This window comes from Nicrophorus vespilloides, unplaced genomic scaffold, assembly GCF_001412225.1.
Source record: "Nicrophorus vespilloides isolate i.1.1-1 unplaced genomic scaffold, Nicve_v1.0, whole genome shotgun sequence".
NCBI classification, from domain to species: Eukaryota; Metazoa; Arthropoda; class Insecta; order Coleoptera; family Silphidae; genus Nicrophorus; species Nicrophorus vespilloides.
Window position 1 is genome coordinate 241,065 of NW_017099576.1, and position 21,783 is coordinate 262,847.

The following is a 21,783-nucleotide window of genomic DNA, read 5'->3' on the forward strand; positions in this document are numbered from 1 at the left end:
TATTTTTCGGCGCCCGAAGGCAGAAGAACGTTGGTTTATCTCAGGGCGAATTTTATATTAATATATCAGAATTTTGTAATACATACACGGCGCCCCGGGGCACCGCAGCCCACAGTTTGGGAAACAATGGTTAAAGCATTCCAAAGAATAAATAATCTGGATAACTTTGTATCGAATTGATATTTGATACACACGTGTTTTTCAAGTGATGTAGCAATAAAAATACTGGAGTATCATGTTTTGATTTTTTTAACCATAAAAGACTCATCTCCATGAATTTTGATTACCTATTATTTATAGTATTTGTGTATAAATATTGTTGAAATGAATTATTTAACACTTTCTGTATTTTATGTTTTTTTTTGCTTGAATTTACGAATAAGATGAAACTTCTCTTATTACTTAAATGAAAAGTTTATATGAAAAATGCAATAGAAATTAGATACAGCATATTTATATGTAAATAAACTTTTGGAAAATATGTAAAACAAGCAATAATACGGATAATAAATATATGAATTTATAACCAATATTTTGACACAGACATCTAAATTGTTGAAACGGCGACATTTTCTAATGATTTCAATTAAAATTTATTTTAAATGGTAATTACGGTGCACATAAATTAATCGAGCGACAATAAAAGTGGCAAATTAAAATATAATGGTCGGACGTGTGATTTGAATAATCCACCTACGCCGGTTCCTTTTTCCTCCTTATTTTCTAGCTCTTCTCGAAATATTTATAGTAATTTAATCGTCGCCGAGAGTTGTTTCGAAATTTATTGCCTTGCCTATAAAAGGACCATGTTAAAATGCCGTGAAATTTATTTCTTACAAGTGAAAAAACGCTATTTATTCGCGCTACCGAAATGTTCACGAATGCTCGAACAGACTCGAGGATGGATAATTTATTGGAGAACCAGTAACTGTTAATGTAATTATCGAATAATACGTTCCATTGCTATTAATCTGTATTTAATAACTAAATTGATGCCTTTTTATTGGTATAGGAAGATGATAATTATATTGTTCGGACGTGGGTCGTCTTGAATGATAATGATGATAAATAAAGTTGAACGAATGGAAACGTATTAAAAGAACGATATTAAAGCAGGCTCAAATTAGGCGTTCTAATTGTTATGATAATTAGATTTCCTGCACATCTCAAGATTTCTAATGGTTATTAGTACAGTATAAGTCTGTTCGTTAAGTTTTATGCGACTTTAATTAGTTTCATAGTGAATATAATAATAAAGAAAAAACTGAAACGTATTTATTAACATGAATGAATATTACCGTATAAAAATAAATTTGTAATAAATCATTCTTGAAACTAGTTGTTTATATTAACAATGATATTTTATACGATACAAAATAATAGTCTTCGAACAATAGGCATATTCTTATTGAACATTGTTTTTTTTACAATAAAATAATGTGATACATAAGGTGAACATAATAAAAAAATAATAATATAATTATTGTGGTAATATATAGTTATTATATATTTTTTTCTTTGAAGAATGAAGTTTTATGGACCAACATATTAGTTTTATATTTTAATTATGGATAATATCAAAATCATAAAAAATTTGTAAAAAAAAAACTATTTTCTTTACTTATAACTGCTTCATGATAGAATGTTTCACCAGTGGCGGCTAATAACAATTTATAATGGTGGAGTTGTAGTAATAGATGCTAAGAAACAAAACTACAAAATAATAATGTTTAGAAACAAATTTGTCAAGTATATACAGGACATGAGGACTCAAAATATCCATAAAAAGCAACATATTTATACTTATATATTACTCATATAAAACAATTAAATCAACTAAATTTATATATTAATATTGACACCCATACCAGAAGAATAAGTGATGTCAGGTCAAAAAAATATTCTGAATAGTATTATACTCGCATGATACAATTATACGAGGTACATCCTACATCCGTTAAATTTTTGACAAACATTAAGTATCAAATACCAAGATTTTTTTATGTCGTAATAATTTTATTCACAATATGTTCATCAATGTGAACATTGAGTAAATTTATTTGGATAGTTACCATTATGATGATTTTGAACATTAATTACTTAAATGTATATACTAAATCTAGTGGTTTGCAATGCTTCAGCCTGTTTGTGGTTTCAGTGTTGTCGAGTAGGCAAATAGCCAGAACATTATGTATGTGACTCTAGTCTATCTTGGTATCTACACTACTAAATGTTCATATACCAAGATAAACATCATTGATATTATGTATTATATCATATCATGACTTATTGAATTATTACCAAAGATAAGCATATGTTCTGAATAGTACATATTTTAATATTTCATTTTCTTAACCTCAAGATTTTGCACTTGTCTCATTTGGTGCCTTGGTGACTGTTAATATATTCTCTGGTGTACCTTGTATATTTGTATCATGGTATACTATTGTACGGCATTATAGAATATATTAAGACACTAGGTTATATAAGAAAAGAATCAGATATAATCAAAAATAAAAAAAAAACTACTTCAACTATATAAATTGTTACTACATAAACAAATCACTAAGCTAAGGCTAAGCAAAAAAAAAATTACTAAAGTCAAAATAATTTGCTTATGGGCCCCAACTATATTTAGTCCGCCACTGCCTGTGATTACAAAAAGAACTACAGAAGAGGAGCGTCATCAATATGAAATACACCAGAAATGTATATTCATGTATTTAATTTTATATATATATATAAAAAAAGTAACAAAATTAAATTTGTAAAGTTATCTTGCGTGATCTCATTTATGGTTGATTCCAAATTTCCGAGGATACTCCTCGAATATCCGGTTATTGGAGTATACGAAGCAGGTAATACGTGAAGTTTTCTATATATTACCAGTACACTTTGAGCTCTAAGAGTGTATATCCTCATTGAAAAATGTTCAACAACATGAATTCTATAGTATGTATCTAAATAATGTAATTAAATATTTATTTCTTATTGTCCATATATACTTTATAAAAACTATTAAATTTTAAAATTAGCAGAAAATCATATTTTTTTATCATTGGAATTATAAAGTAATTGTGTACTTTTGTTTATTTTATGTTTTTTGTATGACAATTGCAATTGTTTTAATTTATTAAAATTATAAGCATTTATATATACAATTAATTACTTTACTTTCCATAGTTTATTTAAAAATGAGATAATTTATTATATGTCATTATTAATTATGTATATTTATTATTATTTGCTTCATAGATAGACTTTAATTATTACCCAATCAAAGAACAATTATAGCGAAATACGCTTACTTCATAAGAAATAAAGATGTCTAACATTAATTTAAAGCCATTAAATATCATGCAATATTCTTTTTTTACGGTTAATTTACATAATGTTTTACAACAGATTGCACAAAATCGATAAGATGCGGCATAAGTGATTTTTTACGCGATCTTCAACAGACGAACGAATCCACTCTATTTGTTTTTTTAATGGGCGTTTTAAAATGCATTAAATCTAAATTAGTAATATTAGATGCATCGTTAAGATGTTGCATAATAATAATACCATGGAACTAATCTACTGAAGATCCGAATGCGCTGGAAAGATGTTTTATAATAATACATGTGCAGCAACGAACCTCGATTGATATCATTAATGAGAGTAATAAATTTGTAATTAATTTGATATAAAACATATTTTTTTATGGTGGTACTTATAAAAGGTATAAAAATAACATAATATATAATTTAAATATATTAATTTAATAGCATGAATCAATATTCTAAATATTTTGGTTAAGTTAAGTTATTGTCGAATTTATAATTTGGCGAACAAAATCATTTCAAATTCAGATTATGGAAACTGCGGATTTCTGGTACGAAATGCGTAGGTTCGAGTGGGAACGTATTTATTGTTGTAATTAAAAGTGTATTGACTGCAAAAATGGGAAATGCTTCAACGGTAATAGTAGGTCAACCACCTTCAAAGTTTGATCTATACATTTATATTAATGATTAATTAACCAAAAGTGACAAATATTTGCAGAATATTGTGAATTGCACGATTGTTTTAGATATAATAATAAGTTCTTAAAATTGAAAAAAAGTAGCAGTAAGTGAAAGCTTAACAATTCAAGTTGTTATGCAGATAATTATTTAATATTGTCAGTAATTGTTAGTTTCTTTTCTGCAATTATTGTAAATGTATTCTTTTTTAATTATAATTTTTCTAAGAAAAACTTCGTTCATAGTAATTCATTAACAACTTTCTCAACAATTTGTAATAAAACAATGACAAATTAATTTTAATTACACAATACCCATTCATATTTAATATAATAAGAGACTATATATGACGTTTATTAAATAATTATTCGTATTTCAATTTATATTTCATTTTTAATGTACACTATAAATACATCAATAATTTTGTACCTCACGGCACACTGTACGGTATTAAATCCAGCAACATACTATGCTCAAACATGTTTATCTATACTATATAAATGATTTACTCATAAATAAAATTATTATATTATTATGCCAAATATAATATTATTAACTATTTAGATTTTCTTCGTTCATTTATTTAGGATAAATACTTGTTTAGCCAAATCATGGAATATAATTTGGCTAAACAAGTAATATAATTAATTCAATGAATATAAAAGGATTTAGTTGAATGATTTTCTAGGTGATCTTTAATATGATCGAGCAATACACAGGCCAACGTTCACATATATTACTCTGCTTCAGTGTATAAAAGTTGTTCTGTGGGATCCTTAAATTTAATTTATAATAGGAAACAAGTTTAGTAATGTGATGACTTTGATTTAGGTTGTGTTGCTGTTGAGCATGGTTGTTTGGGCAGCGCCGTCAAGGAGTATGCCGAGTGCATACCCGGAGGGCCGTAGCAAGGGTCCCGCGGGTCGTTTGAGCTTGGCGGATTGGGAGAATTACTACGAGCCGGAGCCGGAGGGCCCAGGAAGTTATGCGTTCGGATACGACATCGAAGACCCAGAAACCGACAACGTGCAATTCCGACACGAGGAAAGGCATCCCAATGGGACGGTGCGAGGAAGCTACGGCTACGTTACGCCCGACGGCAACGTGAACATAGTTAATTACATCGCAGACGCTCTAGGTTACAGGTCAGTGAACAATCCGAGTCACAACAACTCGCAACAATGCAAACAGATGCACACACACTCTTTCTACATTTATGTTCTTCTTCCATTCCGATTGCAGAGCAACAGTTGAAACGAGATCGAGAGGTGACCTGAAGCCGATCAAAGTGAACGTCGAGCAAGAAATTGCAGATGCTCAGGTGAAAGGGGAGGACACGAGGAAGTATGTGCAACCTAATTACGTCGATCGCACAAATCTGAACCGAGCTACCTTCAATAACAAAGAGGAGAACTACGTGGTCAGCAACAATTTGGCGAGGGCTGCGGTTCCTGTACCAAATCAGTACTACCAATTCTACTACACGCCACTATACTAATCCACCGGCTGCCATACAGTGCCATATATTCATATTACTATTTATTAAGAAAAAATGTAATTTATTGTATTTATTTTTATCTAAAATATATATCTATAAGCCATAGCAACGGTCATCACGTTAATCTGAGTCGTAGCTATCCATGCCTCGTTCGTGAATAATAACGTCCAAAGAAACGTTCCTATTACCGCATGATCCCATGCCATCAACCTGCTTGTTGTTCAAGATCAAGCCTTTCCCCTCGGCGCACAATTTCTTATAATTCTCGTTCATGGTAAGCAGAGGTCCGTAATACTTCACCCGTATCGACTGATCCGATGTCGATACGGCTATTGTATAGCTGTAATTAGTAGCAATATTTGAAGTCACGTAAAATATGATGCGATCTATAGGAGAGAAGCCGTAATCGGGCTCCTCTTCCTCGTCGTCTTCGGTGTAATCGTTAGCCGTCACTTTGGCAGCCATCACGATAAAAAACGGCTTCGGAATGGTCATCGGCTGCGACATTTTGCTGCTGTACGATCTGAAACTACATAGCATTCGCAATACCGGAAATCCCAGTAACTTTAAGCAACTCAAGCGAAACTAAGTAATTAATCGATTTACCTTTCAGCTCGCATTTCGTGTTCCTCAGGTGTTGCCGGCAAAATCTCCAAATCCCTACACGACAAATGCCATCATTACTTTTGTTCGCATTTATAGAATACCGTAATTAATTTACAGGGGTCCGTCTGATTTGTCGTCGAGATTGATGAGAACCAAGCACAGGGCTCTGACGTTGCTGTATAAATCCCTGAAATTGAATTCCAGCCCGTTCCGCACCTCCAGTTCCGTGATTATCGAAGCTACGCGTTTGTGGTCGTGCTCGAAATGCGAGTCCAGAGAAGAAACCGCTATTGTTTTATTGCAGTCGTGATGTGGGCATTGGATGGGCCTACGAATTTATAGGTTATGGTGAACTCTTGCAATTATTTGTATAATACTTTTTAGAGCCTAAATTAAAGATACTTGGCTTGTAGATCGTGGCCAAGCTTAACAAGGATTTGTTCACGTAGTTGCTGTGCTTCATGTAAATACTAGGATTTGGGAACATTAACTTTGATCGCTCGATTGGTTCTCCTCCGCTGTCTTCCACTTCTCTATTTCTCATCATCATAGCGTTGCAACTGCCGTGCGGACATTTCTTCTCTTTCCCTGCGAACATTATTATTCCTAGTTGAACTTGAATTATTGTTGAGGCTGTTGAGACCTTTATAGTAAACGCGTTTGTAGCATTTTCTGCACAGGTAATGGCCGTGGTAGCAAGCGTACATATATTGCAATTGGAAAATGCGATTACAGATGTTGCAATTGTACATTGAATCGATATCTTCTGTTGCTGCTGCTGCCATGTTTACTTTTTTTATTATATATGTACGAACAGATAACAATTTTGACAATTATTCACTCAAAACAAGACAAATAAAATGTATATGACAGGTTCATATTTGTTTAATAGTGAACGTCAATCGATAAAAAATAACCAATAAACCATTTATAAAATAAATATTACTAGTAATTTTTATAATAAATTGTTATACAATTTAAATTATTAGAAAATTACCATCTCGTATAATATTTAATTTGTATTGAAATTAAGAAATATGAATAATTTGAAGATTTTATCGTTTTTCAAAATATAATCTATTAAATTAAATTGAGATTGAATTTTCAAACTTTCTTAAAAAGAAACAAGAAATATATATAAAATTGATCTAAAAAATTCATAATAATTTATATTTTACTATATATGAGTTTGTTGTATTCTGAACGTCTAATATAAGTTTAATTTACATCTAGAAGATAAAAATAATTGTAAATATATTAGGAAACCACGATCTTTAAGTATATTTCAGTAATTAAGTGAATTCTACATTGAAATCATTTTTCGTTAGAAAACTATGGTTTATTTGTTCAAAGTTGGAGTAATAATAATTTATTTTTTTCAGAATCTTATTGCTTTGAATAACTTGCATCAACGTTGCTTTGTTAAACTGTCACTAAATTTGATTCGTATTTATCAGTATAAAATATAACTAAGATTGTGTTCCTTACATATGAAATTTTCTGTAAAAATTTATGAAAGAAATATCTCTTAGGAAATAACATATCTCTAGAAATATCATATACAGTAAGAACTCATATGTGTTATGCAGATAAAAACTGTAAGTGTAAAATCATTTAAATTCTTCTTAATTTAGCTTAATTGTAGCTACTTATTACCGTATACAAGTGAAGTATAATTAAAAGTAATATTCTGCTAAAATTTACATACACATTATGTTTAATGTACGTGAAATTTGCATCTTTCGTGCTTCTTTTTCACTCGAGTTTATTTCCACTAGGAGATAAACACACTGTAGGGAAATGAATTATTAATCACATACAGATACAGATCAGAACAACGATTGTTTTCATTCTAAAAGAGGAAGAAAACCCGCAGCCTCGATTGTTACGAACACCGTTACGAATGTTTTACTCACTTGTTCATAATTCCTAAAACGTTTTTCCCGGACATTCAAGTTTCCTTCATTCACAAAAAGAATATTGAATAGAGTACAGAAATAATTTGCATAGTTCAATTTTGATCAATTCAAATTTCAATACAAATTATATTTTATTGAACAAAATTGATTGTTTCGTTCCCATTTATATATTCAATTATTTTTCTTTGTTTTTTTTTGTCAATAGTTCCTTGATTAGTATGGTTTTAAATAGTCCGGAAATCGATTACCCGGACTAAACTTAAAAAATGATACTTCGAAAATAACGATGAAGAAATATCGATAATTTAAAATCGAAACAAATTTCTAAACGTTGAAATTTCACTTTCCACAAACATTATGGTCATTATGCATTTTTTTATGTATAAAGAAGCAGATGTGCAACCATATGTTCATCGTTAATTACACTACAGAAAGTCAATGTTAAAGGGGATTCACTGCTTTGCAAATTTGCACATTGAATGTATGTAATACGTTGAGACCATCTTTTGGCATTCGGAACGCGTGTGCTTTCATATTTCATTTTTTTTTACTCAGAATGAAATGTATGTGTATGGTTTATGAGAAGATAGAAAAGGTCGATGGACAACAAAATAATAATAAAAAAAATACGCGAGGTAACTGAAATTGAAAGTGCAATTTAAAATTGGACACACATTTCCTGACTTGGATTCAGTCCAAAATCACTTTCGCCAAATTGAAAAGAGAAAAACCCATTCCTAATAAGCTTATGTGAGATCTGATTTAACTAAATTTCTTTTTGTACGGTTTGCTCAATCGATTTCAATGACTCATTTAATAATATAAGTATATAATATCGATTCATTATTTCTTATTTTCTTATTAATGAGCCGCTTATCTACTTTCTTGTCTAATAACATCGAATCTTTACTCCTTTATAATTAAAATATCAGGAAGTAAAATAATGCATATGTGGATGATTTTAATAATTTAAAATGAGTTGTATTTAATGTATGAATGATTTCGTTTTTCTATCTTCAAAAAATCTATCAAATGATAACACTGATAACTATTATTTATTTAACATATTTATAGGTCAAAATTATATCCAAGTTTTCGCCAGTTTTTTTTTAACAAAAAAAGTTCTCAAAGTAAATTTGAATGTCTCCAAAAAACTTTTTCATTTACTGAATTTGGCGAAAATACAAATAAATGACAATTGTTCTAAATAATCTACTTTGTAAAAATGGTCATCAGAAACCTTCAACGGTCTAAGTTTATTGACGGCATCTTCTCCATACACAGTACATATTTTGCCCCCCCGCTGAGAGCATATCTTTCTGTTTAATTGCTATTGAAATTAAAGAAATAATAATTTCCAAGGGGCACTGAGTAATATTTTTTCTGAAAAGAGGGCTGTAGCCCAAATAAGTTTGGGACCACTGGTTTAGATTGATCTTCTCATTCTGATAATAGAAAAAGCATTTCATACTGACAAAGTCGTCAAATAAAAACTACTGACTATACTGTAACAATCAGCAATATAAAATACGCAAGAAAATATAATCTCTTAGTAAAAAATACCTGTAGTGAGTGAAGTTGTTTCAAATACTTCCTGTTAACGCATTTACCAAGTTCATTGAAATTTTAATACTATTTCATGTTAGTTCCAAATAATAGAATGATTTATATAATCTTTGATATTCTAATATCATAATTTTAATGAAATATATTGATTATATAAAATAATTTCGTATTACCTATTCATTTATATAATTTGATGTAGAATAGAAATATTACAATAAAATAACAAAACGCATTGTATTTAATAATCGAAATAATTTTAATGCTAACCATATAATAATTTCCATTGCTATAAATCATAAACCATTAGATTCATGTGCTATATTATTCAAATGAAACGGCTTAACTTTGAACTAAAAAAACTTTCTTTAAGTGGAAATTTGCGTGAATTTGCCATAAACAGCGATGTCGGAAGTATATGTAGCGTATATGTTCGTTCGACTAATAAATTTAGTCCATTTGATGGATGGCGTTGAATACGAAATGGAGTGGACGCCCTACAGGATTGCTGATCCTAGATCAAGTGCCGTTTGGCACAGATGTATATGGTTGAAAATTGTGGTAGAAACATTTCTCTAATCCGCATCCACACCACCTGACCACTTTTCGTTGCAATACTTTCATCGCCCTCTCCGTCCACTGCATCCGGCTTACATAAAGCCGTCTCATCGGGATGGGAACTAAGAAAGCATATATAAAGCAATCGCGGAAATTTCTCCTCATTCAGTTATTGTTGCTGTTCTACCAGTTTATACCAGAACAGGAGAGAAAACATAATAAAGTAAAAAATAAAATAAATAAAACGACACAAATAGGAAGGAAGATTGGCATTACCAAATCGATCCAGTGTTTCCGATAATCAATTCCAAATAGAAATCTGTACGAACATGGCTTTCTTTAAGGTAATGATAATTAGCTCTAGTACTTACATAATAATAGTTCTTTTGCTCATTTTATCTTTTTTTAACTAGTTTATTTGTGCATATTAATAATAGTACATAATTGAATTATTTGTTACAATTGGAGATATTTTTTTGAGGCATTAATTGAGCATTAATTATATTACATATAAATTGAAGACATTGTTGTTTATCATGTTTATATTAAAAATATATATTTTTTAAGAAATCAAGGAATATATTCTAATTATATTAGTCTTGTAAGAATATTGCAAGAACAATAATTGAGCAACAATCAAAACACGTTTAATAGATATTTAGATTATATACAGAGATATGAAATAGACCTAAATACCTATTGGTACTTTAAAGTAATTTCTATATTGTAGTGAGTATAACCCTAAATTCAAATAATATTTGTCACTTGAAAAATTGTATGCAAATTAAATTTGTAAAATAATATTGCTTGTGTTTTTGTAATCTGAAATTAGAATATCACTATAATTGACCTATTATCCGATTTAAGTTTAAAATAGTCTGAGGGTAAAGTACATCTTTTTTTTTATTGAAAGTATTGCTGAAATTTAATAAAAATTTATAGGCAACCTAGTTTTAATGTGTTTAAAGGAAAATATATTTTTTTTTAGTTTAAACATGTTCAGGTAACAAAGTTTTAAAATTATTTTTGTTTTCCAGGAAAAACAAGTCATCTTATCATTGTTATATCCAAAACTATTTGTTGAAGTTTTATTCTTATAAAGTACTTTTAAGATAAATTTAGTAATTGATATGAGCGGTTCAGTTTCAACTACTCCAAGTGGAGTAAAAATAAAATTCTTGAGGATTATAAATATTATAAATTTATTTAGACAGTATCGAAAAAGGCTCAAACTTAATATTCTTGTATTTTTAAGTAGTCTGCGAGATTTTAAATATTGAGTTTTGTAGTCCGTTAGGTCAAAAAGGTTGGCGACCTCTGCTTTAGACATTGTGTCTAGTGCATATGAGAAATGTTGACCCTCAAATTGCAAAATTAAATAGTGACTGGAAGATTTAGCATTGATAAATATTAATAAACTACTTTTATTTATTTAAACATATATTTTGGCCACAAGTTTAGCCAAAGTATCTCCCTTTATATGATTAAAAAAAATTGCCTTATATTTATTAATTTAAATGTTAATAGACTATATTTAAGAGCTTAAAAAATGTCCACACAGGAAATTCAATTGAAAAATAGCAAGGTTAATAACAAGATTAATAATCTAATAAATGTAAATATTGCTGCTAATTAGTTTTCTTTTGCAATTTTTACTTTCCTCTTGTTCAGTATATATTAATAAAAAATAGGTACTTTCTTATATGTATATATTGATATATACTTTCTAACTTACTCTTCATATGTTTTTTTATATTTTACTTAATTGTTGATAAATAATAACCAATGTAGTTTTGGATATGTCATTTAATTGAATATAAAGCGTAATAAATTGTTCAACGTTACCATTGAAATGGACAAATAATTATGAATAATTTTCTATAAAACACAAGCTAATATATATACGTATAGTACGAGCTCTATTCGGCGCTTAGAATTGCACTAATAAATAATTAGCTTTGAACGAAAAAGTGTTCAACATTAGAATATAGTAAATATGTAAGTAAATTGCGCTTATTACGGCTTCTATCTCCGAAAAAAATAACTTTTACAAAAAGCTATTTGTAACTTATATATTGTTATGAATTAAAATATAACGTTTGTAGTACTTTATACATAGATATTAAATGAAATATGATGTGTCCAGTATCACCTTGATATCTGATAGGTATGGATGCTATAGATTGTATCAGCTGTGTTATTTTGCATTCACGGAAGCAATCTCTGCCAGTTTTAATATCACTTTCATCTTCGCTTTCATTCGAGAGAATTCACGGTATACACATCGTCGATTAAAGCCGCTTTCGTTTCATTAACATAATCATAAACAATGAGTCATAAACGCAGATAAATATAGATTACGAAAGATAAAAGCAAGTTTATAATTATTTAATAATTACTACTCAGTATAACTATAAAAACTTTGAATTACATATACATAATAAGAAACGTTTTATTTCGAATTTCATTTAAATATAGACTTACCTTTAGATTTTCATTATTTATAACTGAACTAGTAATAATAATTAAGATTTTTTTCTAACAGACACATAGATACAAAAGTAATACAAAAATTCCTAGCGTAGTGCGGCTTCGATCAATGAAGATGTATTATAGTACGATTTGACAATTGTTAAACAATCGCAATTTGAAATGAAGTGTGAAATAAATTCTAAAAAATAGTACACAAATATGTTTTTATCGGCTTTTCCCTGTATACTTTCAAGTCTCTTTTAATGCTGTATATTTTTATGCCGTTTTAAAATTTTCGATTAGTCTGGTTTCAAACAGTGCTAGATATTGGTGGAAACCTGTTTTCAAGTTGGATAAAACCAGCTTTCGGATCATATACATTTCTTCTTCTTAAAAAACGGCTTTTCTAAACAGAGTTTTAAAAAACCGACAAACTCTAGTTAGGATATTATTTTTAAGTCGAAATACAACATTACAAAATAACAGAATTTACTTGTAACTATATGTTTATTAAGTAATATTACTATTGTTAACTGCCAGTAATCAACATTTTAGTATAATAAATTCAATTAATATTTAATTAATGTAATAAATTATCTATTGGTGAAGAAAGCCTAAGAAATATATGATATTTATATAAAACTTGTTATATCTCGTAATGTTCAATGAACTCGTATTATATTACATTTTTTTATAAGTTTTAGCAAAAAGTTCTTTGCAAATATTTTATATATTAATATTTATTACAGTTTGCGCTCGTGAGTTTGGTCATTGTCAATGCTGCATTCGCATCGCCTTTGGTTCAATATCCACAGCACGAAGAGCAACAGGAAGTTGCTTATGAGGAAAACGATGCGGGACAGCAAGAAACTGAAGCTGAAAGCAAAGGAATAGAATATGATCATCACGTAGATTATTATGTAAGTACATTTGTTTAATAAAAATGTTAATAAAAAAATATCAAGTAACAATATTTTTTTTTTGTGTATGTTATGAAAAGAATTTACTTTCATTAATAGAATTTGTATTTCTTTTTAACTAGAGCAAAAGTTATATTTATCTAAAAATTTCAGTTTATTCGATGTTAATTATTTCTTTCCTCAAACTTTTAAAATTTATAATTATCACATATTGAAATACTTTTTATGTTGGCTCATCATAAATTATGAAATAAATAAGGCAATAACAATATACAATACAATCTAATAAAGTAATAATAATGAATATAAGTATGATTATAAATCGTATACAGCAATATTATAGTACTTTTTAGAAATTTCAAAATAAACTAAATTCTCAAGAACTAGTACACAAAATATTTTTGTATACATAAATGATCGTTTTTCATCTTCTTTTGTATAGAGAAGTCTCTGTGTTTATTTCATTTAAATACAGACTTACCTTTAGATTTTCATTATTTACAACTGTACTACTAATAATAATTAATATTGTTTGTTTTACAAAAGTAATACAGTAATACTTCGCATAGTGCGACTTTGATCAATGCGGATTAACTTGAAAATTTCAAAATAAACGCAATTGTAATTGAGCAAAATAGATAAAAAATCGAAGAAAATAGTACACAAATATATTTTTATGCATAAACTATCGGCTTTTTCCTGTATAAATTAAAAGTTTCTTTTTGTGCTGTTTATTTTTATGCCGTTTTAAGGTCCTCAAACAGTTCGGCAGTCCGATTACCCGTCAGGAAATAAATACGTAATTTTAAAAAGTGTGCCGGGATTGAATTTGGATAGAAGATCTTACCAAAAGACTCTCGTCTAGTAGAAGATACATACATATTCCAAGAAAAATGTAAAATCTTTCAAATGAATAATTCAAAAAACAACATAATTTGATGAATTACGAAAGATACGCAATGTATAAGAGGTATTTCATTTGGACAAAATTAGGATTCTAGTAAAACGGACATTGTGTATTAATGCATTAAATATCAAGATGATGGTTATACAATTTAAAAGGAAACTAATTCGCAAATAGATCGTACTATTCATATTTAATAATTCTATAAGTTCAAGTAGGCAACCAACATTTCTAAAGTATTTTAAATTCCATTGTTTGTTATTCTTCTATAAGCATGACTAAATAATTTATATTTGATTAAATATATTTTTTTTGTATAATACTTTTTATAAAAACATTTTAATATTTTAGGCACCACCAAAATACGTATATAAATATGGAGTGAACGATTACCACACCGGCGATATCAAATCGCAGCAGGAATCCAGAGATGGTGATGTCGTCAAGGGCAGTTACTCCGTGGTTGAACCAGATGGTACCATCCGCACCGTCGACTACACAGCTGACAAACACAGCGGTTTCAATGCCGTCGTCCACAAATCGGCACCAATCAAACGCCAGGAAGAATCTCAACAGCAGCAACAACATTACGAATACCAATAATCCATACCAAAATAACTAACAACATTTAATTTAATTCATATGTCACAATTACGGATTGTTATACACAAAACACTACTACTTATAGTATTTACAACTGTAATCGTTAAAGTATTTAGTAAGATTGCCGCAATTTTAATTTATAATAATTTATACATTCTTACCTAGCTTTGTATTTATTATAAATGCCTAAGCGATGCTTTATTCGTTATCGATTGAATAATTAGTGGTAATAGTTTATCATTAGCACAATCATGTTTCATTTGTATCTGTTGCTTAATTCATATAAGATGAAGTACTTTTAGTTTATTAATGAAAGCGTATAATCTATAAGAGAATAATTACTTATTATAGTTGAAGAAATTTGTTATGTTTTTTATTTTAATCTATTTAGTATTCAAAATTTGTTATTGTTTTCTACACTAGTCTTTATTTACCTAACAAGAATATATAATAAATAAATTATATACAATTTGCAATTTGAATTATTTTACTTTTGCTTAATTAAATAAATAATAATATTTATTATTTCCGTATTAAAAAAATATATATTTTTATAATGGATTATACCAAATTATATGAATATGGATTACGTAATTCTTAAATTTATGATTACTCAATTGAACATACTAATTCGGTATTTTTGATATAATTTGATTAGTTGTTTTATATAATTGTATATATATTAATACATTAAAACAATTATTGGATTTGGAACATATATTAAGTCAATATGTATATCTAACTAATAAATTGAATTAGGATGAAATTTACCTTCTGTCTATTAATTAATAAATGTATTTATTTTTACAAAAAACATATAAATCTGTAATATAAACAAAGTGTTTGTAAAAGTTTGCCTGTTCTTTGAGAGTTTAAATTCCAATATTTTAAGTATAAAACGATAATATCATCAAACATGTTTTTTGTTTCTAGATTGTTTGATATAGAAATGTTTCATTATTGGATCTTGAATATTTTAATGCTTTGAAAAAGTAATCCAAGCAATAATTTTAAAATCAAATAAAAAAAAATATATAATTGATTTTCTTCAAATTATATTCTATTTTAGCTATGGATATAAAAAATCTCAACTAACAGTGTTAGTTAGAATTAACCCCTGCTCATCATTTGTATATGCATGAAAATTTGAAGTTTTTTAACAATATATTTCGTTTTTATTTACCACATATTTATTCTCGGGGAATATAATATTAAGAAATTAGAAAAGTGTGTTGAAATTGTTGGATAGGTGATTAACAAGAGATTAAGTAGAATACATTTCTACATTTAATATAAGAGTAAACATTAGATTTTCAAAGTAATACAGTGGAAGATCAGTTAACGAATATAATCCGTGAAACGACAATCTAATATGTTCGTTAACCGATCGGTGGGAACTCATTATCCGAACATGGGTTTGTCCAAACACACAAATCACTATTTACTATTTTATTAATGATTTACATTATATACAAATGTTGTTATTTCAACTGTGTTTTAAATATACTTTTAATATATTTATCCAAAATAATTTATAAATAACATTATTTTTATAATTAAAAGATTATTGAAATCATGGATGATTTTTGTTATGTACTACACATTTACTACATTTTAATGTCAAGGATATTTGTGAGATTATATGGGTTTTTACCATATGCACTATTATATATTTTTACAAAAACACGTTTTTCTAATGTTTATTATTATTTTAAATTGTTGTCAATTAATAAACAAAGTTTGTATGTCAAATAAGTAATAATCGTAACTCTTGCATAAATATAAATATTGATATTATTTACTAATATTTAGATGCAACTTCTATCAGTGCGAATTAAATATACTACTTTAGAAAACTTAAAGACAAACTAAATTTTAATTGAAAAAATAAAAATAAGCTCTAAAAAAATAGTACACAAAATTATTCCTGAATTATTAAAATCACCCGCATTATGCAAGCTATTACTTTGTTCATCGGTTAACAAACACATTCGCAAAAGATTTCTATGTTTGGATAAATTCATGTTCGGATAATGAATTGATCGACTCGGTTAATGAGAAATGTTTTCTACTATTATAGTTTCAATTACTATATACGTTTTATTGAAAAATATTTAGTGTTTACATAATTGGAATATTCTGTATTAATACAATAATCACGTAGTACTAAAATATATCGATTTTCCCTATAGTTAGTTCTAATGTCAATTGTGCATTGGAAAGGTCACCGTTGCCCAGTAACGAGATCAGAATGAATCGCTGCGCAGTGCGGTTAAGCAAAACCGCAACATTCAAATGCAATGCAAAAAGGCAGAAAAAAATAAGGTAGTTGAGAAGAAGATGCAACATTGCAAAAAAAAATAAGAATAAGTAGCAGAAGATGAGAGAAAACGAGCAGCAGAAAAACTCGCATTCCAATTAGAAGGAAAATAAAGTTCATCCGCTTCATTTGCATTGACAATCTTCTTTTGCATCTGCAGAAATAACGCAGTTAATAACGTTATTAAACGCACTGCTTACGTCAACGTCGATAGTCGTGTGTTCACAATATACATTATTAGTTTTATACTGCTTAATTAAATGATACTGGAATTAATTGCATTTGCTGTTGATATTTGTTTTTAATCTTTCACTTTATTCATAAAATTAATATATTTTTTGTCCAGAGTAATTCAATTATTTCATTTATCATATAATATTTATATTTCAAATTATTTTATTTCTGAGTACAGATTTATAATCATTATTATTAATATCACATTTTATTAAATATAATAAGAGTAAAGATAAAGATAATTCATAGCTGTAGTAATTAATATTCATATTATTTAATCTCTGCAATTTACTGAAATTACATCTAAAACTTTCCAAAAGCTGCAAAAAATATCATCTCCAAATAAAATTTTAAAATCTTTTATAAATATTGTCAAAACCAATGCGGAAATCTTTATATAAATATTCTGAGTGTGACTAAAGTATACCTCGATTAGCGTTACCTTTCATAACACTGTTATAACAAAGTTTGTGATTTCAAGTATTGTTCAAAATAATGTTCAATATCGATAGGTTTAGAAAATGTGAATGAAAATGATATTCATTTAGTAAATGCAGAAGATGATAGGTTTTCAGTAGAAGATTTAGAAACCCTTGTTAGGATAAGAGCTTAGTTTTCTAATTTCTAATTAAATGTTATTATTAAGCCATAAGTGTTAAAAGAAATAACTCCCTATACGTTAATTTTTTTCATTATTAAGCCCAGAATTAGAGCATGTTATCTGTTTTTTTTTTATGATTGTAGATAGATTGCTTTGTAAAAAAATATATGCAAATACTTAAAGGATAATTGAAATTAAATGGATTAATACAAAATATATTTTTGCTTATATTTTTGTATAATAATAAAAATAAATTTTAATTTAAATTGTGCATAAAAGATTGTCTCCTATACTATCATTCTGTTATGATCTTCTGCTGTAGTCTTCTGACTGTTCTCATGGTTTCTATTACTTTTTAAAGTTGTATTAAAATCGCTAACGGCAATAAATAAAAAAATAATACAATTGTTTCTTTAAGTTTAATTGCCCTGAGCTCGGAATGACCTTAGCTAAATTGCATGAATCCGCAATTCTCAATAATGTGTTTTTTTATATTGGCATTGCAGTATTCCAATTGCATTTTTAAACACTTTCGTTAGTTCTTCCGTAATGAGAGGAATTCTGATGCGGAGGAGTCCTTGATATCTATACAATTTCCATGAATCACGGGCATTACGCAACTCCCGCAGCAAATCCTAGATTGTATGTATTTCGTGCTTTTTATAGAAGCAACGAAAACCAATAACGAAAATAAGAGATGCAAGTTGGCGTGTATTGTGCAGAAAGATATGTTTCAGTCACGTTGTTGGAGCGGTACGAAGGTGAGAGGTTACCGAGCTGGTTGGAAAATTGCGCCGTATCGAAGCTCTTAATCTTCCGATAAATTCGATTCCGAAATGGTATCAGTTTCATAAGCATTTTCTGTGCGAAAGACCCACACCTTCAGAATCTGAACAACTTGAGATAGAGAGCAAGAGGGGACGTTAGTTACGATCGGAATCAAGTTATTTTATTTTAATTTTATTTGTATCATGAGTTAAGTGTATTTGCAGATGTTGTGGGTATAATAAAGAAGTTGGTTAATGTGGGTATATTTATTTATTGTCATTGTAAATTGTCTGGTTTAGGAGTCACGATTGCGCCCTATATTTCGATCGGCTTTTATTTATAATAATGAGCGGGGGAGGCATAGGATGCGATGCTAGGTAAAAATGAGGTTGCCTTTAAAGTGGGAGCGGTTTGAAATTTATTCATTTATCCATAATAAATAGACAATGCACCCGGTTTGGCAACGAGAATTAGGAATTATTTTGCGTCCTAGTTGGTTGTATTAAGTACAGAGTGCTTTCGCCACACGACATTCCTTTATGTTTGACTCATTAAATCTGCTCGACGAGGATAAATCTCGATCAAATCTCTAATGCTATTTTACACAATTAAGTAATTTATCTCGATCCAATAATTTGCATTCCGACGCTATTTCGAACTGAATTTCGTTTCTCTGCAGTTTAAATTTAATGAAATTGCAATTACATTAAATTAGTTATAATTGCATGATTGTATAACCATAATTTTATTGACTAATTGCACAATATACAAGAATTTATGGTAGTTGGACTAGATGTATTAACAAAACTCACCGACTAAATATCATTTATAGACAAATTAAAATATATTATATTATAAATAAGATTATTTTTCTATTGAATAGTTTATTTTCAACATTATCTGCAACAATTTTTATTATAATATTATTTAAGGAAGAAATACTTATAATCTCATCAAATTAAAGTATTTAATTACTTTGTTAAGTTTTCAGAGATTAAAAATACCAATGCCATGAAAATTGGCCTGAAGTTTTATTTTTTTAGGGTTCTTGAAATTGCGGACTTCTTTTTATACCGAAACTTCGTTATCACAGGTAACAAAAACAACAGTTATTATGTTACCTCTGATAACGAACTTTCGATATAAAAAAATCCCCAACATTATAATATAATACTTTTGATCATATATTTTCAGGCACATTTATATTTTGTAAATAATTAAGTATAATTTACAATTAACCAATGATAGAACTCATTCATACATAAATATACTAATTATTTTTTAATAAACTTAATATTAACTATTGACAATAAATATCAGCTAGTAAAAATCTGCTTTGAATAGTCGATAATTTTACCAATATTTGAATACAGTATTTAAAATACAATAATTAATAATCTTCAAAACAACCAAAGACTAAAATTGGAAACACATGTATATCTCAGTTATATATTTAAATCTTAAACTTATGATCTAGAATAATAAACAAACTGTGACTTCTCATATTATTGCACCTTATTTTGATGCTAGTAAAGAAGTGTATGAAATTCATAACATTCTGCTCATAAATATTTGGTGAGGCCCTTTGATCTAACGTCTAACGAAACCAACGTATACATTTTAAATCTGCACATCAAACATACAGGATAGATCAAACATTGGGGATAAAAACCTTTTACAATTTATATATTATCAAATTTTCTGTTTATCTTATGTTGTCAAATGTAACGTATTTGAAATATAAAACTTAAGTCATTAATACAAAAGTAATTTTTGCTGCTTGTATGAATGGCATCCTTACTAGAAAATACTAAAAGTGTTTTTTTTTAATGTAAGAAATGTTTAAATGCATGATACTAATCTTTTTCCCTAATAATTTACATCACTATATTTTAATTTTATATTCGAACTTCATTCATTCATTCATTCAATTTAATGACTCAAAATTTTCATGTGTATAGGTAAACTTAAATTATGATGATGTTTTCATTATGATATTTACATTTTTTTGTTGTTTGGAAAACAATTTAATTGATAATCTTATGTGCACCTTAGATGCTCTTACGACAATAAGACACTAGTTCAAATTCAGAGAAATAATACTAAGTATTCGAATAATAGTTTACGATAATGTTGAGTATTTAATTATTCAACAACAAAATGTGTAAAAGTGTTTTATTTTTTGACTGAAGATTAACAAAAATCTTTATCAAGTCGTGTTATTAATAAAAAGTACGCAAAAATTTGCACTAAATATTGAAGCTAGAACTTTCTTGAATTCGAAAAGTGGCAGTTTGTTGAATTATGTACTCCTCTTACTTTTCAGTATTGATATATTAACTCCTGATAATGTAAAATAATGTATATTATTTACTAAGGTTTATACAAAATCTCAACTTTTCATGAAATCCGGTTTTAAACGCTTTTCGAATTAAAAAAAAAACACAGAAAAAGGATTTTTACAACTGATTTTTTATAGCTCACATGGATCTATTGCACATACCAAATTTACAGAAATATAAAAATAATTATCCAAATTATTCGTTCTTCTCTCTGTACCTTCAAAATTTACATCTTTAGGTTCTTGAAGATATTTATCAATTGATTTTTCTAAACGTCTGTGGATTTTGTAAATTAACTAAAAACTTTACTACAACTAATTTCAGTTTTCATGTTTTCAATTCACGTAACATAGACGATTTTGTGTAAACATTTTTATCAAATAATTAAAATAATTAATTAATTTTTATATTTTAAGTCTAGGCTCATAACTCGCTTTTCTAAAAACCGGTTTTCAAAAACCGAACAAC

At 28.1% G+C, this 21,783-nt stretch overlaps 2 protein-coding genes across 2 annotated transcripts; both read left to right on the forward strand.

Moving 5' to 3' along the window:
* Nucleotides 1–4,856: 4,856 nt before the first annotated feature.
* On the forward strand, nucleotides 4,857–5,505 carry LOC108564770 (cuticle protein 21-like). The gene is made up of 2 exons (XM_017923883.1): nucleotides 4,857–5,152; nucleotides 5,250–5,505. The coding sequence occupies exons 1-2, from the start codon at nucleotides 4,857–4,859 to the stop codon at nucleotides 5,503–5,505; spliced, it is 552 nt and encodes a 183-aa protein (XP_017779372.1).
* Nucleotides 5,506–10,343: 4,838 nt separating this feature from the next.
* LOC108564775 (cuticle protein 18.6-like) lies at nucleotides 10,344–15,173 on the forward strand. Its single transcript, XM_017923890.1, has 3 exons — nucleotides 10,344–10,495; nucleotides 13,373–13,543; nucleotides 14,799–15,173. Exons 1-3 carry the CDS (start codon nucleotides 10,481–10,483, stop codon nucleotides 15,048–15,050), a joined length of 438 nt encoding a protein of 145 aa, XP_017779379.1. The 5' UTR covers nucleotides 10,344–10,480; the 3' UTR covers nucleotides 15,051–15,173.
* The last annotated feature ends 6,610 nt before the right edge of the window (nucleotides 15,174–21,783 follow it).